Source organism: Narcine bancroftii, chromosome 3 (genome assembly GCF_036971445.1).
Source record: "Narcine bancroftii isolate sNarBan1 chromosome 3, sNarBan1.hap1, whole genome shotgun sequence".
NCBI lineage: Eukaryota > Metazoa > Chordata > Chondrichthyes > Torpediniformes > Narcinidae > Narcine > Narcine bancroftii.
In genome coordinates this window covers 369,809,962-369,836,382 of record NC_091471.1, presented here as the reverse complement: position 1 = coordinate 369,836,382, position 26,421 = coordinate 369,809,962, and the positions used below count along the sequence as shown (strand labels likewise).

Here is a 26,421-nt window from a genome sequence, read left to right as displayed (position 1 = left end):
GTTGGTTGGCGCAGATTTTCAGTAAACTGCCAGGTACATCGTTAGGGCCTGACACCTTGCGCGTGTTCACCCTCTTGAATGATGAACAATAGAATCAACTATCCCCCTCTCCAGCTGACAGAATTTGTCCTCACTCTCACTAATTTCTCCTTTGAGCTACCCCACTTTCTCCAGGTTAAAGGGGTAGCCATGCGTATGGCTACCATACCATAGTATGGTCCCCAGCTATGCCTGCCTTTTTGTTGGCTATGTGGAGCAATCCATACTACAAGCCTACACAGGCAAGGCCCCTCAACTCGTCTGCTGCTACATCAATGACTACTTTGGTGCTGCCTTGTGTACCCATGATGAGCTCAGTGACTTCACTCTTGACAATGAACAACACTCTCCCTCGCCCTCAATCTCTCTGTCTCCATCTCAGGAGATGAACTCTGGACAGACTTCTTCTAGAAACCCACCAACTCTCACACTACCTTGACTACACCTCTTCCAACTTTGTCCCCTGTAAGGATTCCATTCCATTCTCTCAATTCCTCCATCTCCTTCACATTTGCACCCAGGATGAGGAGTTTCATGTCAGATCATCAAACAACATGGCTTTCCCTCTACCACCATCAATTTGGTGCTCACCCGCATATCCCCCTTTACCTGCACATCTGCCCTGGCCCCCTCCGCCCCCACGCACAACAAGGACAGGATTCCTCTTGTCCTCACCTACAACCCCATCAGCCTCCGCATCCAACATGTCCTCCTTCCTATTTCCACCACCTATTACACAAACCTACCACTAGCATCATATTCCCCTCTCCACCTTCCCCAGGGACAGCTCCCTCTGTGACTCCCTTGGCCACTCCCCACCAATCGTCCCCTTGGGTCCTAACCGTTGTTACTGCAGGAGATGCTCCACTTGCGGCCACACTTCCTCCATCACCACCATTCTGGACCCCAGACAGTCTTTCTAAGTGAAACAGCATTTCATTTGTGAATCTGCAGGGGTTAGCTACTGCTCCCGTTGACATCTCCTCTACGTCAGTGAGTCTGGATGCAGACTGGGAGATCACTTTGTTGAGCACCTCAGCTCTGTCCACTGCAATAGTATGGATCGATCAATGGCCACCCATTTCAGTTTTTCATCCTATTCCCTTTCTGACATGTTTGTCCATGGACTCGTGCACTGCCAGACTGAGACCACCCGTAAATTGAAAGAACAACACCTCGCCTTCCAGCTGGCCTCACTTCAACTAGATGGCATTAATAGCTCTGGCTTTCATTAACTTCGCCCCCTACCCAATATTTTTCCCTCGCTGTCTCTCCATTTGCACAAACATGATAAATTCTTACCTGTCCCTTAACATATCCAATTAACATCTTTTATTGGTCTGAATTCCTCCCCAACTTTTTGTTTAAATTACAAGACTTTCTGAGGTTTCCTGCTTCTTGCTTATTCCTTGAAGAAGGGCTCAAGCCTGAAATGTCAACAATACATCTTTGTCTCCTAAAGACACTGAAAAGACTGGCTGGATTGTAGTTTTTACTACAATCAGAGCACCTGCAGACTTTTGTGTTTCAAGCACATTTCTGTTCTTAAAATGAAATGCCTATTTGCTTGATGGCACGATTAGATACAAGCAAAATCTAAATGTCCTTGGGTCTTATAAAAGAATGGTATAGCCTTTCCATTTTGATATGAGTTTAGTTTCAGAACATAAAGAAGGTAACATTTATCTATTTCAGATTCTGCGTGGAGCACTGATAGCACTGGAAGGAATAATAGCTGGCTGGTTCTACGAAATCTAACACCCCAGGCAAGAGGCATTCATTTCATGTCACGTGAAAGAAAACTCAGCTTGCTGATTTGATTCATCGCAAATAAGTTTGAACATTGATGCAACTGAAGTTTCCAAATTCAAGTTCTGTTTGGAAAATATGGACCTTTATACACTGTTTTCCAAAATACATATTTGATTTCATTTGATTTTTAAAAATGTAGTCATAGACTGCAGAATTTTAATTGACATCCAATTACCTTTATGTAAAAGTGCAAAATTTGAAAACCTTCTGTCAATGGATTCTCAAAATGTAGCAAATCCCTACTTCAAATTGTGTCTTAAGGGGAGGCTTGGGTTACAGATAATAGTGGTCATAATCTGATGACTCCTCCAATTCACATCATCTGTATTATCTATATGTATATCTAACATGCAGTTTTAAAGGTTAAAAGCTTTTTTTAAAAATTGTATTACCTCTTAAGAAGAACACACACTTGTAGCACTCAAGTTAGAAAGCTGTATTTTTAATTTCTATCACAGAGGCAAGTTACAAAATTCAGGCTGATACTCCAGAATAGTTTAGAGTAAGTGCTCTCCTGCAGGTAGCATATTTGTCAAAGTTTTGTCCAAGTTCATAGGTGGATTTATGGAATGATGGTGAAACAGAATGTCAATTCCTCCCTCCCCCAGATCTACATCACTGCACCAGTTTGTTTTCTTCCTATCTCCAATTACCTATTTAATTTTTGATTACAATTTCCCCTGCCCCGCTTCTAAACTGGTATAGGATTGAGAAAATCTCTTCAGTTTACTTCATGGAATTATATTGCGTGAGAAAGATTTTCACTTTTTTTCCAAAATGTTATTTGTTTTCGATGAGCTAGAAATATAGGTGGCTTATCTACAATCTGCTTAGATTTTGTCAGGTTTAAGAGTTCTGCAGTTTAACAGTTAGTCAGTTTCACTTTCGTGGGATTAAAATGACTCTGGATAGTGATACACATCTTGCATGATTGTATGAGGCTGAATGGTGTAAAGGTAGAAAACTGCAACATAGTACTCTGGATAAAGTATCTTGATTAAAGAGTCCCAACCCAAAATGTTAACTGACCATTTCTAGCCATGGATGTTGTTTGACCCATTGAGTTCTTCATCAGAATTTTGAGTCAGCTTTAAGACTTGTCAATAACAACGGTTCACTCTTTTGTGCAGATTGATGGCTCAACTTTGCGGACTTTATGCATGCAGCATGGTCCATTGATAACATTCCACCTGAACTTGACCCAAGGAAATGCTGTGGTTCGCTACAGCTCTAAGGAAGAAGCAGCTAAGGCCCAGAAGTCTCTCCACATGTAAGCTATGTGTGATTCTGGAGATTTTCCATAATTTAGTATTTTTTGGATTTTGAACTTGTTTATTTTTGTGTTTCACAGGGCAAAGACAGGCCTTTCAGACAAATTCTCCATGCTTACCAAATTGTTTACCCAAGCCAAGTCTTATTTTCTTAAGTTTAACCTATTATCCCTCTAAATCTTTCCTATCCGTACACCTGTCCAATTGCAATTGTACCTGCCTCTACCACTTCCCCTGAGAACTCATCCACAGAGATGCCTCACAGATCCCTTTTTAAACCTTTCCTCTCTATTATGCCCTCTTGTTTTAGATTTCCCAACATAGTGTTGAAGACTAGGGTATTTATCTTATCTTTGCCCCTCATAATTTTATAAACCTTAAGAATGTCACCCTCAGCCTCTTATGCTTCAAGTAGAAAAATCACAGCCTCCTCTTGTAAATCAAGCCCTCCCTTTCTGGAAACATCCTCGTGAATCTTTTCTGCACTCCTTCCTGCTTCATGACATCCTTCTGATAATTGGTTAACCAGGAATGCACATAGCACTCCCAAGTTGGATCTCACCATTGTCCTGTACTGTTGTAACTTGAGTCCTGTACTCCGTGTAACCAAAAGATGAAGGCAAGTGAGGCAAGCACAATGTTATCACTTGAGCATTTACAAATTAAATTCTATTCCATGATCCCAGTTGATATAGATACTGTTGTAAATTTAGACAACCTTCTTGGCTGTCCACGATCCCACCAGATTTTTTGGTGTCATCTGCAAACTTACTAACCTTGGTCCCTGGACTACTATATTACATACAAATCTTTAGCATCAATAACGAATAACAGCAGACCCAGCACAGGTCAAAGAGAAAAACAAAACTCCACTACTCTCCCTTGACCCTCTCTTCAAGCCACTTTTGATGAAAATGATTGATACAAGCACATTTCTGTTTGTCTTGAGTAAAATTAAATGTTCTCAATTTATTCCCCCCCCCCCCAATTATTCCTCAGAATAGAATGACATCCACTTTATGTCAAATTTACATTTCATAATCCTCCTGGTTCCTCCGTGTCTGCCAATATAATGGATACATTGGTTTCAAATGTACAACCCCACCGGACTCATGGATTGGCATCTACTCTGGTCAACTCTAAACAAACTTTCAGTCGACTTCTTCTAACAAGAAATCTTATTCCCTATTGTGAAATAAAACACAAAAGCCTGCAAACAATGGGATAAAAGTAAAAGCCCGATGGTGGAGAAACTCTGCAGGTCAAACAGCTCCTCCTCCCCCACCTTTTCATTCGGGTGCCTGTCTACATTTTGCCCATACACTGATGGAGGGCTCAGGCCCAGAACGTTGGTTCTGTATCTTTATCTTTGTTCTAAAAAGTACGCTGTTTGACTTGCTGAGTTTTTCCAGCGTCGTGATTTTGCATCATTCCCTATTATCACACTTTAGCTTCCTTCATTAATTCCTTCATGAATCATGTCACAAAATGCTGAGAAATGCATATCATTGGAATTTCTTTGCTCAAACTGCACTCCCACTCGAGCGCCTTCATTTGAAGTCCTTTTCGGCAGGTCTAGAGAGATCTGTAATCGTGAGATGTCCCCAATCTACATCATCCCGCTCTTTGATCATAAATGCAATTGTCAAATCTGGGACTGACAAAGAAAATGGCTCTGAACTCACCTTGATAGTGAGTCATAAAAAATGATTTGATCCACTTTGTGCAAGTAGATAAGGCGTACTTTTTTTTAAAAGAAGCACATTTTAAAAAGCCTACCAAGGTGCTGAAATTACATTGCAGTTATTTGGTTGGCATTTGGCTAGCAATGGAAGAGCATGAGAACTGAATGATATCTGGCCAATAAACTTGGTTCAAGTTGTAGCCAATGTTTTAGAAAGCATGTTACATATGTGTTGTCTGAACAAACAATGTGCCTAGTGTATGTGTAAAGTTTGCATTTATTTACAGTATTGTAAGCACACAAGCACTTGGTGTGATCTGGCTTTTAGCTTTCTTGACGTATGACTTTTCCTTTGACCAGGTGCGTTCTGGGAAACACTACTATCCTCGCTGAATTTGCCAGTGATGAGGAAGTTAACCGTTTCTTTGCACAAGGTCAATCACTCTCTCAAACATCCAGCTGGCAGTCTAATACCGGAACAAATCAGAGCAGGCTTGGGTCAAGCTCCAACTCTCACGGATTAGTTCGCAATGACCTTGGTCACTGGAATACTACAAGCTTGAGTGGGAAAGGAACCAATGACCTCCTGTGGAGTAGTGTCCCACAATACCCCAGCAGTCTATGGGGTCCTCCTAACAATGATGACACCAGAGTAATTGGAAGCCCTACTCCTATAAACACCTTACTCCCTGGTGACCTTCTCAGTGGAGAATCGATGTAGGGAAAACTGATGATGTTGTGAAGCTAACAATCAGCACTAAATAACCCAGTTCCGGACATTATTTTGGCCCTGGATACACGACCTCTCTTGGTTGGGTGATGGAATGTTGGTAGGAAGCGGGTGTGGGGTTGGGGGTGGGGTTTTGGGGCATGGAAAGTCTACTTTTGCGAGCCTGGGTTTAGTATGCACATTACCCTTGCTTTCATTATTTTGTTTGATCCCAAAAACATATCAACACAAATACTTGAATCAAGCAGGCCAATAATGAAATGTGAAAACCGTCTAATTTACACTTCTGAGGTGTTGTCATCACAAATAGGCTCAAACAAAACCGTTTATCGTGTGTGTATGTGTGACGGTGCAGATGTATGCATCTCAATGTGTGGGTGTGTATGAAATCAGTGTGGTTTTGTTTCTTTATACAGTATATACTTTTATTTGCTTGTTGGTCAAATTATTAGCTTCTAACTTTGCACTGAGTGTCTGCAGCCCCTCCAGCTAATCTTACAAAGGGGGCCAGCAGCAATTCATGTGTAAATGTTTACTCAAGGACGCTCTTAACAGTGTGTGCTCTGGAGATGATGTGTATACCTACCTTTAGTGGCTTTTTTGTGGACTAATGCAAGAGAATTATTACAGGAGTATTGCACCAGTTTTCTTTCAGAGTATAAAAATTTAAAAAAAAAATTGCTCTAGTTGAACTGTGGCCATAGCTACACAATAGAGTGGACCCGTCCTGCAAGCAGGCATGGGAAGCACTTGGACTGGATATTTTTGTGACTGATTTAGAGGTGCCAATGTTTGGTGACCTCCTGTTTACAAACTTTGCAGAACTTTAAAAAAATAAAAGGAAAAAAATGAAAAAAGGACAATTACTCTTCCATCAAAACCTATTTTCAGAATGAAGATGTGCTACTTCAGAACTCTGGGAATGAACAGTGTTGTATTTTTTGGCCATTGTTGTGTATTTTTTCCTTTGTAATTTTTTGCTCACTTTCTTGCACACAGTGGATCATGTCTCAGGAAGGCCTGAATTTTCTGGGGAGCTACTCCACGCCATTTCATGTATTTTAACCCAACTTCTAGCACTGAAGAAAAAGAAAATACCTGTTTATTCTGTAGCAGTTACTTATTTACCAAATAATGGACACAACAATGTTTGAAGAGTGCTTTATGAAATGCTTTATGTTTTAAAAAGAAATCAATGCTTTTGATTCTGTTAAAGACAATTAACCAACATACTGTTAAGTATGTTGCTGTATAAACTCTCCTTGTCCCAGCCTGCTTGGATCAGGTAACTTGTGCATTATTTTTGAATAGGTTTTTATTGGTTTTATCAAGCTGTTTTTGGCAAGAAAAACGCTGGTTTTAAAGTGGATCATGAACTATGCACAAATGGGTTCAAGACTTTTGTTTTTTTTCCCTGAGTTGTAGTAGTGTATTTACCTGTTTCTTCTCAAAGGTATTTTGCATCTCATTGCCATTATGTATATTCCAAGCCGAAAATAGTCTTGAGTTGTAGAAAAGCCTGACTTTAAAAGACTTGGGGAGGGTGGGTGGGGAAAAGGGAGTGAAAGTCTGTGTTTGTTTCATTTTGCCTTTGAATTACAAATGTTGGTAATCAAGTTTTTTTTTAAAAGAAAGTTGGTGGCTTTTTATTTTTTTCCACATAGAATGTAATTGTAAAAAAAAATATGCACAGAAAAATGTTTTCTTGAGCTATTGGACTTCTTGAAGACTAATTGCAGTTTTCCCCTGGGAGTTGAGCAAGATCATTAAAACATTCATTCGAAATGAAGGATATTTTTATTCGCTTACACTGAATCTTAAAGGCTCAGTGCATTGTGGTGAAGCTGCATTCTTTCTCCATTCATTGTTTACTTTGAAATTAGCAGATTACCATGGTGGATTGCACTAAGTGGATATACTTGGTTAAAAGATGAGGTAACCCATCAAACTTGCAAAGTGGTTGCTACTGCCAAAATGGCTCTGAAACATTAAATGTTAGAATCGTAATAATCCATGTCAGAAACCTCAAGCAAATCTGTGAAAGCATGTAAGATTTTTTTTTGCAAAATATATAATGCTGTATTGTGCATCTTTTTGTGAAATCCCCAAACTAACCAGTGAACCATTCCATGAGTTGAATAACCTGGTCTGGAACCAGTGAAAATGTGTGTATATTTTGTTGGGAATTTAAGACCACCCACTGGTTTGTCAAGTACTGCCTACACAAGAGCCTGTGAGTACACAGAATTAATTTGTAATTGCAAACTGACACCAGCATTCCAAATTGGTGCAATCAGATTTGAAATGTAACTGTACTCTCTAATCCTGACTTGTTGGAAGTCTTATTGAAGAGATTTTTTTCTGCACCTCCTTTTTGGACAAAAATGTGGTGGCAGTTTATTTCCGATTTCAGTACACATTGTGGAATTTGCCTATACTGAACTGACTATTGAATCTTGGAGGTTTTCTCATATTCAACTTGTATTGAATAAATTGAACTGTACAATCTGTTCTGTATATAATCTAGTAGAGTTCAAATTCAGTTGCAGAAACGTTATGTCAAAGCACTGTTGTAAACAAACACAAAACTAGTTTTGGAGCTTAATTAAAATGTTCAGCGCGAGGTTGAGAGAACACATGGCATAGCCCCTTCTCACACCGAGGTTTGTTTTTGTTTCTTTTGAAAGGAACTAGTTTTGAAAGAATAACTCTCTAAGCTTTACTTTGTTAAAATAGCAAAGCACAACTAGCCACATTAAATGCAAAACAAAAAGATTTTTAAAAACGCAAGGGTTTTTCAGGTGAAATGTTTAAATGTGATGCATTTGAAATTAAAGCTTGATTTGGATTAACCATCATGGGTAAAGATGTTTGGCCATTCGTTTTCTGGACTATTTTCCCTTTCCCAAGATCCTTTGTAGCGAAATGAAGGACAGAACTGACAAGCCCAAACATTGAAATAATTGTGGCAAGCATTGTGCACGTGTGTTGTTCATCAAATATTCATCCAAATCAAGTTTTCACCTTGTAATGTGTAAAACACATTTTTTTTTGCTGTTACAGTATGTATTATTGAGTCAACAATGAATAAAAGATTATGCCTCCATGTGGTGTTCCTCTTTGACCTATATGTCATTACTTGAGACTTTGGAGAAACAGGACTGGAAATGGAGATCCATTCTATTCCAAGTTCAACTTGACAATAAACTCTCACCATTTCTCCAGTGTAGAGATGGAAATATTTGTGAAAACCTGAAATGTTGACTTATTGACCAAATATGATTCTAATGTCCTGGATATAAATTCATATTGTATCTCATTTAAACATTCAAATAAGAATAAAGTGGGTGTTTGCAGATTAATGCAGGTTTTGAATGAAAAGTTACACCTATGGGAAATCTTGTTACATCTCATTGTTTTACAATGGAAGTGATGCCCTAATGATGTTAAATATACTTGATTGGCTTATTGATATTAATGTGAAAATCTGTAATTGATGGTATTAGTGTGGAAATCTAATTGAGAAGATTTTGTATTGCTTTATCAAATTAGAAGTTGATCTGTAAAATTTTTGGTGGGAAGGATCTGGGCATGGGTGGCAAGACTGGCCTTTGTTGCACTTGTCTAATTTGGAGGATGGTGGTGAACCTCCTTCATGCACTGCTGCAGTTCCCACAGTGTGTTGAGGAGTAGCTCCAGGATTTGGATTCCGGAATGATACATTTCCAGATCCTGTCCTTGTTGTCAGTGGCATGTGTTACAGTTTGACGGGAACCGTCAAGCAAAGGTAGATAACTGCAGTTCACTGGTAGAAGGAATGAGAGTGGTGTGAAAACAAAAGATTTAAGGAAAGAGTGGAATGGGATAAAAGTGTCCTTTTTAAGATTGCTTCATCAGCCTATTTCAAAACAGTTTTGCAATGAACCATTTCAATATGTATTTGGGTATGTTTCCAAAAACCTTGATCAAAAAAAAATTAACAATTTAAAATGGAGTGAATTGTAGATCCTAAGGGCCTTGTCAACTGACGGTAATGGTAGTGATTTTGGGGGGGGGGGGGGGGGAGGGTGTGAAAGAGTCATAATGACATTGGGAGGCCTTAGTGGAGGCGTATCACCTGCTGAGTATTTCCACATTTTTTTTTCCAACAACTTCCGCATTTTGCATCTCGTGTTTCTATGACGGTAATATTGTTATTTTTATTCAACTCCAACTCTACTTTCAGGGCGTTTTGCTAAAATAAACAAGATTTTGACATCATCTCTCAACCATTTGTATTCTTTAGTTTATTTTGGTCTCTGGCAGATACTTCCTTTGTTCTCGAAAATCAATACATTTGAGATGGAGTCCTAGAAGGAGAGTGGTGCTGAGGTCTAGATTAGCTGTGATCTTAAAAGTGCAAGTGGTCTCCTCCTTTCCCTGTTTCTTGTATTCTAAAGAACAAGAAGAGAGTTCAAAACAAAACTGAGAATTTGAAAATGGTGCTTAACCATCCGCGAGCATACATTAGCTTTGCAGTAAGTTCCACAGGTGAGTCACCAATTACATCAAATGTCTGCAAAGATGAAGTTTTTAATTTTGGATGAGATTTTTTTTAATGGAAAAGAATATAAAATACTGAACCATATGTATACAGAAACTGCATTTAGTATATTTTTAAATAAGAACCATGTCAAATGAAAACACTAATGTACACTTTAATGAAAGCAAGGATTTTTGTGGGGGGGAGGGGGATGAAACTGCTCGAGTTGAAGGAGGATTGTGGCGTATAAAACTACATTCAAATGATTAAAATATACCACATGAAATGGGTGACCAACGTGGTCACTCAAAACTGGGTTGATTCTTGATGAAATTAACATTCATAATGCATAGATGATTTTACTGTTTTGTTGTCTTCTTTGGACTGAATCATGAACTTTAATTTTTCACTCGGTGTGCAGATGTGTTGGAGTAGAGGATGGCAGGAGTGTATCAGATTTGTTTTGGGCAGGAGGAATAGTAAACAGTAAATGATGTAGTTATTGTAATTTTGGCGACACTAAATTATAACTTTTACATAAGTTTCAGATGTAGTATAGCTGCAGAAAGGCCAAGAACGACAACAAAGGGGAGGGATCAATAGGAATTACTCAGGTAGGAGAAACTATTAGAATTGATATGGTGTAGTGCCTGTTTATATTAGTTCTGGATGCAAATATTTGGGATCATCCAATTGGGTGTTTTGGGAAGTTAGTAAAATACATCTCCCATCTTAATGTTCTGGTGTGCGCCTTGGCTGCGGTGTTCAAAATAATATTCCTCAAATTTAACTAAAAGAAATGCACTCGGGTTAGTTGATATAACCTGTTAACATTTGTTTTCTCAACATATATAACATTTTAATCTTGAAATATCAAAGCATTGAAAAGCACTTCCATGTAAGGTATGGTAAATATTTGAAAATTTGAGGAAATACATATTTCATCAGCTTTGTGTAAAGATGTATTTTTGTGAGGGGATTGTTTGTGTGTATGAATAATAAATGCAATGCATGGCCCTGATGGTAAACAATGATATAAATCACGAGAAAGAAGGGACATTGGATCAGAAAGGGTAGAATCCTTGTGGGTTGAGTTAAGAAATGACAAGGGTGAAAGGACCCTAATAGCAGTTATATACAGGCCCCAAAACAGCAGCAGGAAAGTGAACTACAAGTTACACCATAGAAAAAGCGCATCAAAAGGAAAATGTCAAAATAATTATAGGGGATTGGGAAAGTCAGGAAGGTGCTGTACCTCTGGAGAGAAAGTTTGTCAAATGCCTACAGGATGGCTTTTTAGGAGCTGCTTGTCAATAAACCCACCAGGGGATTGGCTGTTTTGGGTTGGGTTATGTATCATAAACCGGAGGTGATGGGGGAACTAAAGGTAATGGACCCCTTAGGACGTAGTGATCATATGATTGAGTTTAGTTTCAAATTTGAAAAGGAAAAGCTGATATCAGGTGTGTCAAATTTCAGTGGAACAAAGGAAATTACAGTGGGATGAAAGAGGAACTGGCCCAAGTTGACTAGAAAAGTAAGCTAAATGGAGGGACGGCAAAGCAGAATTGGATAATATTTCTATAAGAAATAAGGAAAGTGCAGGATAGATTATTCCAAGAGAAAATAAAATTAAGAATGGGAAAAATGCCACAAATGTGGCTAACAAAAGAGGTTAGGGCTAAAGTGAAGGCAAAAGGGAGGGCATACAAGGAAGCAAAAATTAGGGGGGAAAGTGGACTGGAAAACTTTTTAAAAACGTCACAGAAAGAAACTAAGAAAGTCATTAGGAAAGAAAAGATGAATTATGAATGGAAGTTGGCAATGATACTGAGTTTTTAATATATGAAGAGTAAAAGAGACATGGGTAGATTATAGGACTGAAAATTATGCTGGAGAAATCGGTGGGTAACGGAGATGACAAGAACTAAATGTGTATTTTTCATCAGGGTTCACTGTGGAAGACACTAGCAATATACCTGATAGTCAGGTCTCAGGGAATAGAACTAGGTACAGTCAAGATTACTGAAGAGATGGTGCTAGTGAAGCTAAATGGACTGTGGATAGACTCCCAGACCAGATGATATGTAACCATGGGTTTTGAAAGAGATGGCTTCAGCGATTGTGTAGGCATTGGAAATGATTTTCCAGAAATCAAGAGACTCTGGCATGGTTCTAGAGGACTGGTAGATCACACATAGGGTTCTGCTGCTTAAGAAAGGAGGGAGCCAGAAAAAAGAAAATTACAGGTCTATTAGTCTGATGTCAGTCGTTGAAAGTTATTGGAGTCGATTCTCAAGAATGAGGTTATGAAACAACTCGAGGTGCATGATGGGTCAAAGCCAGTATGGTTTCATGAAGGGAAGATCCAGCCTGACCAACCAATTGGAATTTTTTGCAATAATCTCAAGTAAGATGGACAAGGGAGAGGCTGTGGACATTGTGTATTTAGATTTTCAAAAGACCTTTGATAAGGTACCGCATAAGAGGCTGCTTTAATAAGATGAGAGCCCATGGAATTACTGGCAAGATATTAGATTGGTTGGATTAGATATTAGATTGGCAGAAAGGAAAGCGTGAGAATAAAGGAATCCTGTTCTGGTTGGTTGCTGGTTACTAGTGGTGTTCTGCAGGGGTCGGTGTTGGGGCCGCTTCTTTTTGCAATGTACGTCGATGATTTAGATTATGGATTGGATGGTTTTGTGGTCAAGTTTGCAGATGACACCAAGTTAGGTGGAGGCACAGGAAGAAACCAAAAGGTTACAGAGAGACTTGGAGAGTTTAAGTAAGGGGGCAGAGAAACAGCAGGTTGAGAAATATACAGTTGTACATTTTGGAAGAAAAAATAAACGGAGCAGATTATTATTTAGATGGGCAGAAAATTCAAAATTTGGAAGTGCAAAGGGACTTGGGGGTCCTTGAGCAGGATACCCTAAAGGTTAACCACCAGGCTGGATCAGTAGTAAGGAAAGTGAATACTATTTTGGAAGTAAATCACAAAATTCTGCAGATACCGTGGTTAAACTAAAAACACAAAATGCTGGAGAAGCTCAGCAGGCCAGTGTGTACCAAAGGCAAAGACACATAACCATTGTTTCAGGGTTGAGCCCTTCATCAAAGTATGAGAAAATGCTGCCAAGCATCTAGACAAAAGAGTAAGAAGGGGAAGTGGCAAAGACAGGAGATGATAGGTGGAGAAAAGGGGGGGGGGGGGGGATGGCATCAGTGAGGGGGGAATGGTAGGGCTGTGTGGGTGAAAAAGCTGGAAGTTCAGGAAAAGGGGGAAGAGGAAAGAAAAGCGAGCATGTTTAGTCGAAAGCAGTAATGTCAATGTTCATGCTATATGGCTGGAGACATAAAATAGGGGGGTGTTCTTCCAATCTGCAGGAGGTCAGGGTGGGACATAAGGACATGGACAGACAAATGAGTGTGGTAGTGTGACCCGGAAATAAAATGGTTGGCCACTGGGAGGTCACTGTGGTTGTGAGGAAGCAATCTCCCAGTCTGTGAATGGTCTCTCCAATGAAAGAATCCCACAAAGGGAGCATTGGATGCAGTAAATAAGTCCTCTGGATGTACAGGTGAAGTGTTGCTTCACATGAAAGGCCTGTTTGGGCCCCCAGTCTGTGGTGAGGGAGGTGGTTTAGGCGTAAATGTTGCACCTCGTGGGCACAGGGGAAGGTGCTCGGGGGAGGAGGTGGGCGATAGGCCGGGAGGGATGAGTGCATGAGGGAATCACAGAGGAAATGGTCCCTGCAGAGGGCTGAGAGAGGAGGAGATGGAAAAATGTATCTGGGGGTGGAATCCTATAGTAAGTACTGGAAATTCTAGTGGATAATGTGTTGGATGCAGAGGCTGGTGTGGTGGTAGGTGAGGATGAGGGGGATTCTGTGTCTGGGGCCAGGGCAGATGAGCGGGAAATGGAGGAGATGTGGGTGAGGGCTGAGTTGATAGTAGTAGAGGGGAAGCCACGTTTGTGGCAGACATTTCAGAAACTCTGGACTGGAAGACCTCATCTTGGGAGCAGGTGAGACTGAGAAATTGAGAGAAGGGGATGGAATCCTTGCAGGGGGCAGGGTGTGAGGAAGTGTAGTCAAGGTAGTTGTGGGAGTTGGAGGGTTTATAGCATATGTCGGTGGAAAGCTGGTCTCCCAAGATGGAGACAGAGAGATCCAGGAAGGGGAGAGTGTTATCGGAGATGGACCAGGTGAGTTTGAGATCAGGATGGAAGTTGGACGTGGATGAAGTTGACAGGTTAATGAGGCAGGCCCGATGTAGTTGTCTATATAACGGAAGAAGAGTTGGCGAATGCCAACTGGCATTCTTTTCACCAGGAATAGTATATAAGAGTAAAGAATGTTGATGGGGCATTTGGAGTACTGTTTGCAGTTTTTAGGTCCCTTATCTTAGGAGGGATGTACTGATGTTGGAGAGAGTTCAGAGAAAATTTACGAGGATGATTCCTGGAATGCAGGGGCTAACATATTAGGAGGCATTTATCTGCTCTTGGACTGGATTCATTGGCATGTAGAAGAATGAGAGGATCTCATAAAAACATTTCAAATGCTGAAAGGATTGGACTGAGTAGCTGTGAGTAAGATGTTTCCCTTGGTGGGTGAGTCCAGGACAAGAGGGTACAGTCGTACCCATTTAAAACACAGCCGAGGAGAAATATCTTTTGCCAGTGGGTTGTGGATTTGTGGAAGCCATGTACAGCTGTGGGGCCTGATCACTGGGGGAGTTTAAGGAGGAGATTGATAGATATCTAATTAGTCAGGGATATGGGGAAAAGACTGGAAAATGGTGTAGCTCATGGTAGAGTGGCAGAGCAGACTCAATGGGCCAAATGGCCTATTTCTATTCCTTTATCTTGTGAAGTCGGTGCTTGTATTATACAAATATCAAAGGCATTTTTAACCCAGAGAATAGTGCACAAGAGAGTTTGCCCATAATTCATCACCATTTGAACTAAAATAAATCTGTTTAGCAAGTTAAAGATGAATGTCAATAGAAAATAATTACAGATAAATTATGGAAGAAAGCCAGTTGGGTATGACTTTCAATTTTTATTTTAAATTTTGAAAGACTACTGTTTCTGCCTTAAATGATGTACTCTCCAATTTAATACATTTAATGCCTCATGAGGTGTTAATGCCACATAATAGGCAAATTATTAAGAATAAATGTGCAAATTGTTCTCGATGGTTTTGAACATTTTTAAAAACATTTTATCTGTAATGTATGTTAATTTCATGAAATTTAATTTGGTGTTAACATAAGAAAATTAAAACTGTACACTACAGATTGTTTTACAAACAAAATAGTATTTCTGAATATCTTACAAAGCTAATAAGCTAATGTAAAGTAGCAATGTATTAAGTACAACTGACAAAATGACAAATGGTTGAATTCTGAAAGGAACATTTTAAATCGAGCTGGTTCACAAACAGTTTCTTTTTCCAGTGAGTCAAGTCTTTTCCCTCAATATCAAGGGGATTAGGGAATTAATATATTAACAGGATTATTCAGCAATAAATGCTGAACTTCTGAAAAGTTAAATAATTGAGATGCAGAACTTTTTGAGATCCAATTTAACGAGACTTAGTCACTTGACTACCAAGGGATTTTTAAAAAATGTTACTTACAAAATTGGATGAAATTACATAGTGATTATTTTTTTTAAAATTAGGAGTAGAAGCTGCAAAATACATAAACAAGAAATGATCGTAAACCCCAACCGGGAGATGCTTATTGGAGGAATAACTGTAGCAAATTAAACTTTTTTAAAAATGTTCATTCAATTAAACAACCATTCCATTGAAAAACAACTAATTGAATCAATTTATTAACAGGTTACAAAGCTCTTCACTGACATGATTCCCTCTAAGCTGTGCGTTTTGCAACCAGTGCACAAAGGACATGAATATGCACACGAAAGGTTAGTTACCTAAAATAATGTAGTTCAAAGTATAGAATAAAATCTTAACTAAAGTCGTTACTTGGTAGAATGCAACCATACATGTATTATATAAAAACGTGCCTGTACAGTTTTATTAGCCATGAGAGCGAGGCTGTGCCAAAAAATAGCTTGAAACAAATTCAAGTTTACATTTGCACAAGCATTCAGGGCGCACATACTTTTGTCACAGATAAAAAGTTTGCACAACCTAAGATTTGAGCACACACTGACGACTAAAAATTAGAGGAAACATTGTTAACTGTTGTATTGAAATTTTAACACAACTAAGGGGGTGATTTTGGACTTGAGACTGCTCGGTAATTTTCCACATCCTTCAAATATTGTATTTGTTTCCATAGAATAGCTCATCATTAAACGACTTAATGCTGAAACCATATCACCATGAAACAATTAGAGCATAGAAACAGGGCAACTTTGTCCTTCTAGTCCATGCCACACATTTTCTCTCTACATTTCCAACTTCTTAAATTCTGCCTCCATGACTTCATCTGGAAGCTCGTTTCACACCCACCACTCTCTGAGTAAAGTCCCCCCCTCATGTTTCCTCTCAACTTTTCCCCCACAGCACTCAACTCGTGTCTTCTCACTTGTATCTCCCCTTAAAGGAAACAAAACTCTCCACATCAACTCGATCTATACCCCTAATAATAAATGATAATTAGTTGCTCACGTGCGTCGAAACCTTGGTACAATTATTTCAAAAGCCACTGATGGAAAGTACAAAAGAATCATAGAGAACACTTTATCAATAATATTATTTTCAGATACGATCCTTGGCTCCATGAATAACTAGTTCTTAAGTCATTCAAATTTATTCAAGGTAACAATAAAAGAAATACAATTGTGGCTAAAAGCATTTAGAACTATCACTGGGTGGTAGTTTTGTTGAACTGCATGTCAAATATTGTATACAAGCTATTTTCCAAAACACTATCAAGTGGAATTTTGAATTATTTCCAATTTATCAGTTTAATACTAGAGATAAATCCCTTACTTCACAAATAAATGCATCCTGCAATTAAATTCTTCTTTTCCAGCTACACAACCATCCTGTGTCATCAGAGCCGCTCTAGGTTCAGGCACGGGTCATGCAACATGAAAATGCAACTGACTTTGAAAGCTGATGGATCCAAAATATAATTATTTCATACTATTATAAATTTTCCCAAGGACATTTTTCACTATTTCCATTCTGCAACTGTAGAAAAAGAGTAGCCAATATTCATTGTTAATAAGCATTATGGCAGCTTGGCCTGAGGAGAATGCAGAGAATTTGCATGATTAGTGACAAGCCAAGAAAAAGAAATATAATATTGAAAAATTAGAATATCCACTTCAGTGTAAAACAAAAAGTGAGTTCTATTTCAATTGATGAGATATTGGAAAATTGTTCTTCAGATAGATGGAATCATTTTCATTGAAAATTAACAAGAATGCAGAGCCCACCTCACTGACAAAAGGCAAAGGAGGAAAAGCCCAACCCCAACCAACCAATTTTCCCCTGCAACTGCTGCAACTGTGTCGGCCTGTCCCGCATCGGACTTGTCAGCCACAAACGAGCCTGCAGCTGACGTGGACATTTACCCCCTCCATAAATCTTCGTCCGCGAAGCCAAGCCAAAGAAGAGTGGAAAATTAGGAAAACAAATAATATGTTGTACAATACAGAAAAATGCAGAAGGAATTCAACAGGTCACAGAGTATCCACGGAAAACAATAGGCAGTCAATAATTCTGGCCCAACCCATTTTTCAAGTCGTATGTTAGTCTTTTCCTGCAAGGACATTGAGTACAAGAATGTAGTATGAGTGAGACTACATCAGCCTTTCGTCGCTGCCTAATGAAGAATATACTTACAGTAGAGAGTGAATTAATAGTTCACTACATTCTTTCCTGGGGTGGTGGATTTGTCCCATAAGATTAGGCAGACTGGGACTCGATGGAATTTAGAAAAATGAGATGCTTCATTGAAATGTACAAAATACCTCTAGAGCTGATGGTAGATGGTGGAGTTGAAATTTTCCCTATTTCAGATATTAGAATCAGTGACCATTTGGGACTGAATGTAAAGTCACTTACCTGAAAATGACAATCTGAGATTTTCCATTCAAGACAGTTGTGGAAACTTGGTCATGACCATATTCAAGACTTATCAATAGACTTTTAGATCTTATTTAGATCAAGGGGCCGCATGGTTAGCGTACCAGTTAGTGTAACACTGTTACAGCGCCAGTGACTGGAGTTCAAATCCCACGGTTGTCTTTGTACATTCTCTCCGCCTGAGTGGGTTTCCACCGGGTGCTCTGGTTTCCTCCCACTCTTCAAAATGTACCAAGGTTGAAGGTCATTTAGGTGTAATGGGCTCGTGGACCAAAAGGGCCTGTTGCTTATATTAAATTAAAATTAAAGATATTAAAGGAGTGGATAATATTCAGCATGGGAACGTGGTACTAAAATGAAAGATCAACTTTGATTTATTTGAATGGCTTTGCAAAGTCCTGTTTATGTTCTCTTGAATAAATGCATAACATTGTATTGGTGTTTAATTTAAAATCTTAATCTACCATCCTCCACTTCCTTGCAGTCAGTTATATTGTTTCATGGTCCAAATCATTCCCTCAACGTGATTAAATAGCTCCAAACTTAGTGGTGTCACGGACGATGCAGAAGATGATCAAGTTACCATGGGATCCACGTGAACTTGGAAATTGGGCAGATGGAATTTAACTTGGACAAGTGAAAGATGTTGCACTTTAGTAAGTTAAACCTGAGCAGAACTTGCACAATGAATCCTAGGGCCCTGGTGAGGGTTGTGGAACAGAGAAATTTCTGGATACAAATACATAGTTCCATGAAAATGCTGACATAGGTAGACAAGATGGTGAAGGGGGCACTTGGCATGATTGTACAGGAGCAGAGGACCTTTTACAACAGGGCAAAATGTTAGTGTTGTGCAGCTATGGGAATGATATTAACTGGAAAGATTCACAAGAATGCAACTGGCTTGAATTAAGCAGAGACAGGATAAGCTAGGACTTTTCTTCCTGGAGCATAGGAGGTTGAGAGGTGACGAGGCTCAGAAAATAGAGGGACTTAGATAAGGTAAATTGCCAATCTTTTTCCCCAGGACACAGGAATCTACAACTAGAGGACCTGCATTTCAAGATGAGGTAAGAAAATTTAAAAGGGGACCTAAAGGGCACAGAGCATGATGGGTGTACGGAGCAAGCTGCACTTGTACCTTGTTGTCCTGTGTTCTTCCCCTTTCCCCACCCCCTACCTTTTTATTCAGGCATCTCCTGAAGAAATGCTCAACCTGAAATGCTGACTGCCTTTTGCTTTCCGTGGATACTTCATGACCTACTGAGTTTCTTCAGAATTCTATGTGCTGCACTAGATCCAAGGAGCTACAGATTTTTTTTATCTCTGTTAAAATCTTCTATATTTTTTTCTTGGTTTTCCCAACTGTTAGTCTTTCAATGCTTTAAGGGAAAGTACTTGTCCATATTCCTCACGAATATTTAATACCTTCATTTGCGACCAGAGAATCTGATCTACCGCGAACACGGTGTAGCTGCAAAAGCAGGTCAAGAGGCCAGTTATTCTGTTAAGAGTATGAATTGATGTTCTTTAATTAGCTGCATGCATGTAGATGAAGGAACAATCAAGGTTTGACACCATTCAGGACAAAATAGTTAACCTGATTGGCAATCTGTCCTGTGCTTTTACTGTCCTGTCACGGGTACACCCTGTTATTCACCTTGACTTCTTCATTCTGCATTTTGAATTTGGAAATTTCTGCAGTAAAAAGGCCAAAGACAGCAGGCACGTGGAAATAAGGCAACATGCACTATTCTGACCTATCATTGAATCGATGGGTGAATAATTTAGTGAATTATATTTCTTCTTCTTTGGCTTGGCTTCGCGGACGAAGATTTATGGAGGGGGTAAAAAGTCCACGTCAGCTGCAGGCTCGTTTGTGGCTGACCAGTCCGATGCGGGACAGGCAGACACGATTGCAGCGGTTGCAAGGGAAAATTGGTTGGTTGGGGTTGGGTGTTGGGTTTTTCCTCCTTTGCCTTTTGTCAGTGAGGTGGGCTCTGCGGTCTTCTTCAAAGGAGGCTGCTGCCCGCCAAACTGTGAGGCGCCAAGATGCACGGTTTGAGGCGTTATCAGCCCACTGGCGGTGGTCAATGTGGCAGGCACCAAGAGATTTCTTTAGGCAGTCCTTGTACCTCTTCTTTGGTGCACCTCTGTCACGGTGGCCAGTGGAGAGCTCGCCATATAATACGATCTTGGGAAGGCGATGGTCCTCCATTCTGGAGACGTGACCCATCCAGCGCAGCTGGATCTTCAGCAGCGTGGACTCGACAGCATCGACAGCAGTGAATTATATACATGACTATAAAATAGGTGGTCAAACTTGCTCAACGTCAGAGCCGCATATGATAAACTTCAGATGTTTGAGAGCCGCAAGACATGAAAGTATATTACATGCACGTTGTTACAAAAATTGTATATAAATATTAAAAAATACATGGACAGAATAATTACTCATGAATGTAGTTTTTAAATTGCTGCTTTGTATTAGTTTCAAGAATCAAAAAGTACAAATACCATATATACGCGTGTGATAGTCTAATTTTGTGGATTATTTTTAGGGTAAAATATTGGGGGTCCACTATCGTACAAGTTTCTCTTTTGTCTTGGTGTGAGCTTGCAGGCGCCTCAGATTGAAGAGACTGCCATCCGTGCGGTACCGGATGTAAACAGCGTCTTCATTGTTGGGGTCTTTCATGGCTTGGTTCAGCATCATGCTGAAGAAGATTGAAAAGAGGGTTGGTGCGAGAACACAGCCTTGCTTCACGCCATTGTTAATGGAGAAGGGTTCAGAGAGCTCATTGCTGTATCTGACCCGACCTTGTCCGTGAACTACTCTTTGCAGATGATGCCGCTTTAGTTGCCCATTCAGAGCCAGCTCTTCAGCGCTTGACGTCCTGCTTTGCGGAAACTGCCAAAATGTTTGGCCTGGAAGTCAGCCTGAAGAAAACTGAGGTCCTCCATCAGCCAGCTCCCCACCATGACTACCAGCCCCCCCACATCTCCATCGGGCACACAAAACTCAAAACGGTCAACCAGTTTACCTATCTCGGCTGCACCATTTCATCAGATGCAAGGATCGACAATGAGATAGACAACAGACTCGCCAAGGCAAATAGCGCCTTTGGAAGACGACACAAAAGAGTCTGGAAAAACAACCAACTGAAAAACCTCACAAAGATAAGCGTATACAGAGCCGTTGACATACCCACACTCCTGTTCGGCTCCGAATCATGGGTCCTCTACCGGCACCACCTACGGCTCCTAGAACGCTTCCACCAGCGTTGTCTCCGCTCCATCCTCAACATCCATTGGAGCGCTCACACCCCTAACGTCGAAGTACTCGAGATGGCAGAGGTCGACAGCGTCGAGTCCACGCTGCTGAAGGTCCAGCTGCGCTGGATGGGTCACGTCTCTAGAATGGAGGACCATCGCCTTCCCAAGATCGTATTATATGGCGAGCTCTCCACTGGCCACCGTGACAGAGGTGCACCAAAGAAAAGGTACAAGGACTGCCTAAAGAAATCTCTTGGTGCCTGCCACATTGACCACCGCCAGTGGGCTGATAACGCCTCAAACCGTGCATCTTGGCGCCTCACAGTTTGGCGGGCAGCAACCTCCTTTGAAGAAGACCGCAGAGCCCACCTCACTGACAAAAGGCAAAGGAGGAAAAACCCAACACCCAACCCCAACCAACCAATTTTCCCTTGCAACCGCTGCATCGGACTTGTGAGCCACAAACGAGCCTGCAGCTGACGTGGACTTTTTACCCCCTCCATAAATCTTCGTCCGCGAAGCCAAGCCAAAGACTATCGTACACACTATTTTTGACCGCAGTAAGAACCAGCATAGGTCAGGGCGTCAAGAGCCCGGATGGGCAAGCAGCTGGGCCGAGGCGAGTCTGCAGTTGGGGCGTTAGGAGCTAGGCAGCCGGGGCCTAGATGAGAGTCCACAGTCACATGCAGCTCTTTGACTTCATGTGTGGCTCATATGATTCCTCTCAACCAACATATTCCCACAAGCCACAGTTTGGCCACCCCTGCTATAAAGGAACTGGAATCCAAGTCCTGGAATTGTTCTGCCCAATGATAAATGTGGCGGTCGTTTCAGCTGTGGTTCCCCAAAGTGGCTCAAGATTTCCAATGATGTTGTTTGTCTTCCCAGACTATGTCTTTTGAAAGTACAGTAAAAAAAAGCCCCCAGTATCTGACACCTATGAGAAATGGTAAATGGCAGATAAATAGATTTGCTGATTGCTTGAGATTGGGTGCTGCCTGATTGTGTTACACTGGGAGAGGGCACATACTTTTAACTTTGGTTTTTTTTTTACTCATTTATTTTCCACCATTATTTTTTGCCAGTGGCTTGAGGCTGCCCAGATGCATGAATTCAGGACAACAGGGATTTCATTGTATGTGATGAGAGGAGCCAGAAGGTGAAAGGTAAGACTTGCCATGGACTATTTGACATCATTCCTGAAGTACGGGCTTGCAGTGGCTTGTTAGTGAACGATTAGACCAAGTGAAAATGGCTTAGCAAACAGACAAAATGATGGAGAAGTGGAATTGCTACACCAAAGCCAACACGTGGAGTCATAGTTTGTGTTCTGGAAAATATAAGTTTGATTAAAAACAGCGTGGAAAGATTTTGAAGATGAGATACCGGACGTAACCTATTTGCCTCCACAGAGAACCAATGAGAAACTTCAGCGGGGTTTGGGGTGCATTTTCTGGGCTCGAGTGTCAGTATTCAACTAATGTCCTCACGTCGAGTGTAGAACAAAAACAAGTGACTTGGAAGTGGAGGCCAAACTCGGACTGCCTATTGTCATCTTGGTTTTTAATTTCATGGTTCAGTACTCCCTGAGCACTGAAGGGGAAGTTTGAAAAAATAGATATGCGTGTGACCAGTGGGTGAAGATTGAGAATTAGATTACGGAAGTCTGAAAAATGTTAAATACTGAAGGTTTAAATGACAGAAATTGACCTTGTTAGTTTTGCAATCTGTAACTTTGAATGTTTACATTGCAATCGTACCACAGAGAAACAGATGGAAATGATGTTGAAAGCACATTCATGCCTTAAATATTTTTCTTCACATCTTGGCCCATTGACTGGGGAGAAAAATTCTTTGGCTCAGCCTCGAGTTGCTGCAGCAAAATGAAGTAAGGATTCGTCAAAGTGAGTCTGCAAGCGAAATGATTTTTGTTGCTCTATTGCTCAAGTTACTCTTGATCGAATTGTGAAGTCATTTTAAGAAGCTAAGAACCGATGTAATGATAACCCATGCCAGTATGGAACATTCTCATACAAAGTAACTTTTAGCTGAAGCCAAATTAAAAAAAAAGCCACCACGAATGTGCATGTGATTCTGGAGTGTGTCTTATTGGCTGCAGGACCGGTCAAGTGGTCTGGGAAGCAGGAGATGCACCCTGTGATTTCAGGGAGTTGGAAACTGGTGTTGTCAACGTTGATTTATTTGCATCCATATCGTGGAACTGGGATTTGTTTTTGGGATTCGAATTGAAGTCAGTTGATCAATTTCTGCTTTGGAGGCATGGTTATTATGATGCATGCACAGTTGGGTGCTTTTCTCCTGGTAGATTAGGTACAGTACGGATGGATTAGGATTTTGGTTGCAAAGAATCATCTGTTCATTTCTAGCTGCCTTTAACCCAAGGAGGCTGGAAAGAGTCACCGAACAGTTGGTTTACGAGTCGCTTGGAAACCAGACGAAATAAGAGTAGACGGTTGCTGTGCTGGTGTGATATTAAAATCGGTCTATTTCACTTTTGAATCTGTTCCTGCGCTTGCAGTCTCCGACTCTCTCACATTCGCACTGGCCAAGTGAATTCCGGCCAGCTTGTTGGCTTGGAAGTACGAGTGGTTTGTGAAGCGGGACGTTTTGAGCCCAGTCGCTGCCTGTCTCGGAGAACTTGTCCTGCATCCTGTGAGATCTGTCTGTGTGTTTTCCAGAGGACCGAAAAATGCTGCTTTATCCAACCAGATGAAAATCCACTTGAGCAGGTTTTGTGCTGTGAAAAGGGCTGCACAGCCTCCCCTTTCATTCCAGTGGCCCTTGTGATGCAGAGGCTGAGCTCCGAGACCGTTTGCCCGATGATCAGTAGGTGAGTCTTGCTCTCAACCACCAGCCCCTCTGCCAACCTGTTGCAGTTTAGCAGAGCCAAAGTGGAGAAGATGCCAGGGCTCTTTCTGGCGAAAGGTGCTGGAGGATTTCATTCTTCATTGAAAAGGGCTTCCAAGACTGGCCAGTTTTTCTGCTCCTTTCCATCAGCCCCGAGGGGGGGGGGGGGGGGGGGGATCCCATCGCCAAAGGAGGACGCTGCGAGCTGCAGCTCCAAGCCCCGGTGTGGGTGGCGACCAGCTGGAGGTCCCTGGGGGAAGGGCCGGGGAGAGGAGAACAGGGCGCTGCAGGGAGACCTTTCGCCTCTGAAGGGAAGAGGAGATCCAGGGCCAGATGCAGCACCTGGGTCCCCGACTTGATCTCTGGTCTCGGGCAGCGGCGGGTGGGGGCTCCCGGACTCGGTTCCCTCCGACTGGCCCTCGCTGCGGCTCCGCCTCGCCCTGTCCTTCGTGGCGCTGCACGAGGTCGGTGTTGCTCCAGCCTTCGAGGACGGTTCCCCCTCTCCTCCAAGCCGATGCAATGAAACGCCGGCACCGAGGAAGAGCCCAGTCCAAGTCAGCCCCGGCCCCATCCACTGGGTTCCTCTGGATGAAAGGAGGAGGTGAAAGGGCCGAACGACGTGGAGGGAAACCACCAGTCCGCGAGGTGGGGACTCGGCCACCGCAGCTCCAGAGACGTTGGCAGCGCAACTGGACCTTCCACACCCGCACCGTCGGTCGGAGACCCCCTTCCCTCTGCACCACCCATCAAGTCGCCCCCCTCCCCCCAGGCCGAGCAACTCAGGGTCCAGGAGAGGCGGCAGCTCTTGGTTTGGGGGGGGGGGACCTGGTGGACGGGGGGGGGGGACCTGGTGGACGGGGGGGGGGGGGTGGACGGGGGGGGGGGACCTGGTGGACGGGGGGGGTCTTCTCCGCAAGGCGGGACTCGGGCGTCTCGGCAGGTCGAGCTGCTGCGGGAGTTGGCGGAAAAGCTGTTCCGCTCCAGCCCCACCAGCCACATCGTCTCTTCGCTGGACCCCTGGCGACCGCCCGCCTGCTCCGCCTTGTTGCCGACCACCACCATCGGGGGGGGGGGGGGGGTCCCGGTCTCCCCAGGCGTCCAGCACCTCGTCGCGGAGGCTTCTCACCGCTTGCAACGAGTCGGCGTGAACCAGGGCGAAGGCGTCGCTGGTCTGGAGGGAGTTTCCTCGGGGCCGGGAAAGTCCCCGCGTCCATGACCGTGAAGCTCGTCCACGGGCTTCGCCTCGAACGGGTCCGGCTCCGCATCACTGGCTCTTGCCCCCCACCCGCCCGGGGCCCCGTCGCCCCACCCGCAAACATCTAACAACTTGACCAGCTCAGAAGTACAGTCGAGCCCCCAGTGCTGCAGGGATCTCCCAAGACACCAATCCCCTCCCCAGCCCAGCCCAGCCACCTTGTCCCAGGCGGGACCTGCTGATGCCTCTTGACGATACTGAACAGAGCCCCTCCACAGGCTCTGGCGACGCCCCCAACTCCACGCCCTCCATATCTTCACTGCTTCCAATCCCCATCGCGCTCCCTCCCTCCCTCCCTCCCTCCTCAGCCGCACAATCACACTCCAAGGCCGGGCTGCCAGTTTTGCAGGGCCGAGTGGCAGCTCCACTCGAAGATCTGACAGGACCCGAGGACACACTCCCCCCCCCCCCCCCCCCCCCACTGCTCTGCCCTGGCCATGCCATGCGGCATCACCTGACCATCAACCAGGCAGCAAGCCAATGGGAAGCGAGCTTGGCGCCACCCGGCCAATGGGAAGCGAGCTTGGCGCCACCCGGCCAATGGGAAGCGAGCTTGGCGCCACCCGGCCAATGGGAAGCGAGCTTGGCGCCACCCGGCCAATGGGAAGCGAGCTTGGCGCCACCCGGCCAATGGGAAGCGAGCTTGGCGCCACCCGGCCAATGGGAAGCGCAGAAGAGGCCGCGGTCATTTGCAGGGTCTGAGTCCTTGGCTGTGGATGGAGTGGATTGTACCTTCTATTCCTTTCAAAGAAACGAGACCCTTCCCCAAAGTGCATGGGTTCTTTCGACTTCCCTGTGTTATCATGACATTTGGCATCAAAGACCATTGAGGACGTCGTTATGGATAGAAGGCAGGGGACGACAGACGCACATGCTTCCCAGACAG

The 26,421-nt window shown here is 42.6% G+C and overlaps 1 protein-coding gene and 1 long non-coding RNA gene across 8 annotated transcripts in view; one reads left to right on the top strand and one right to left on the bottom strand.

Annotated features, from left to right (window-relative positions):
* Positions 1-8,642, top strand: part of tnrc6c1 (trinucleotide repeat containing adaptor 6C1) — a 142,194-nt gene extending 133,552 nt beyond the window's left edge. For all 7 annotated transcript variants that reach the window (XM_069930290.1, XM_069930289.1, XM_069930286.1 and 4 more), the window contains 3 exons: positions 1,735-1,805; positions 2,982-3,121; positions 5,167-8,642. In XM_069930290.1, coding sequence (XP_069786391.1) covers positions 1,735-1,805; positions 2,982-3,121; positions 5,167-5,527 — 572 coding nt within the window. In that variant the 3' untranslated portion in view covers positions 5,528-8,642. The remainder of the gene's footprint in view (positions 1-1,734; positions 1,806-2,981; positions 3,122-5,166) is intronic.
* Positions 8,643-9,798: 1,156 nt separating this feature from the next.
* LOC138759599 (uncharacterized) lies at positions 9,799-25,789 on the bottom strand. The gene is made up of 2 exons (XR_011354989.1): positions 25,407-25,789; positions 9,799-9,969 (listed from the first exon to the last, which is right to left on the bottom strand). It is a non-coding gene; the product is annotated as an uncharacterized lncRNA (long non-coding RNA).
* Between the last annotated feature and the right edge of the window lie 632 nt (positions 25,790-26,421).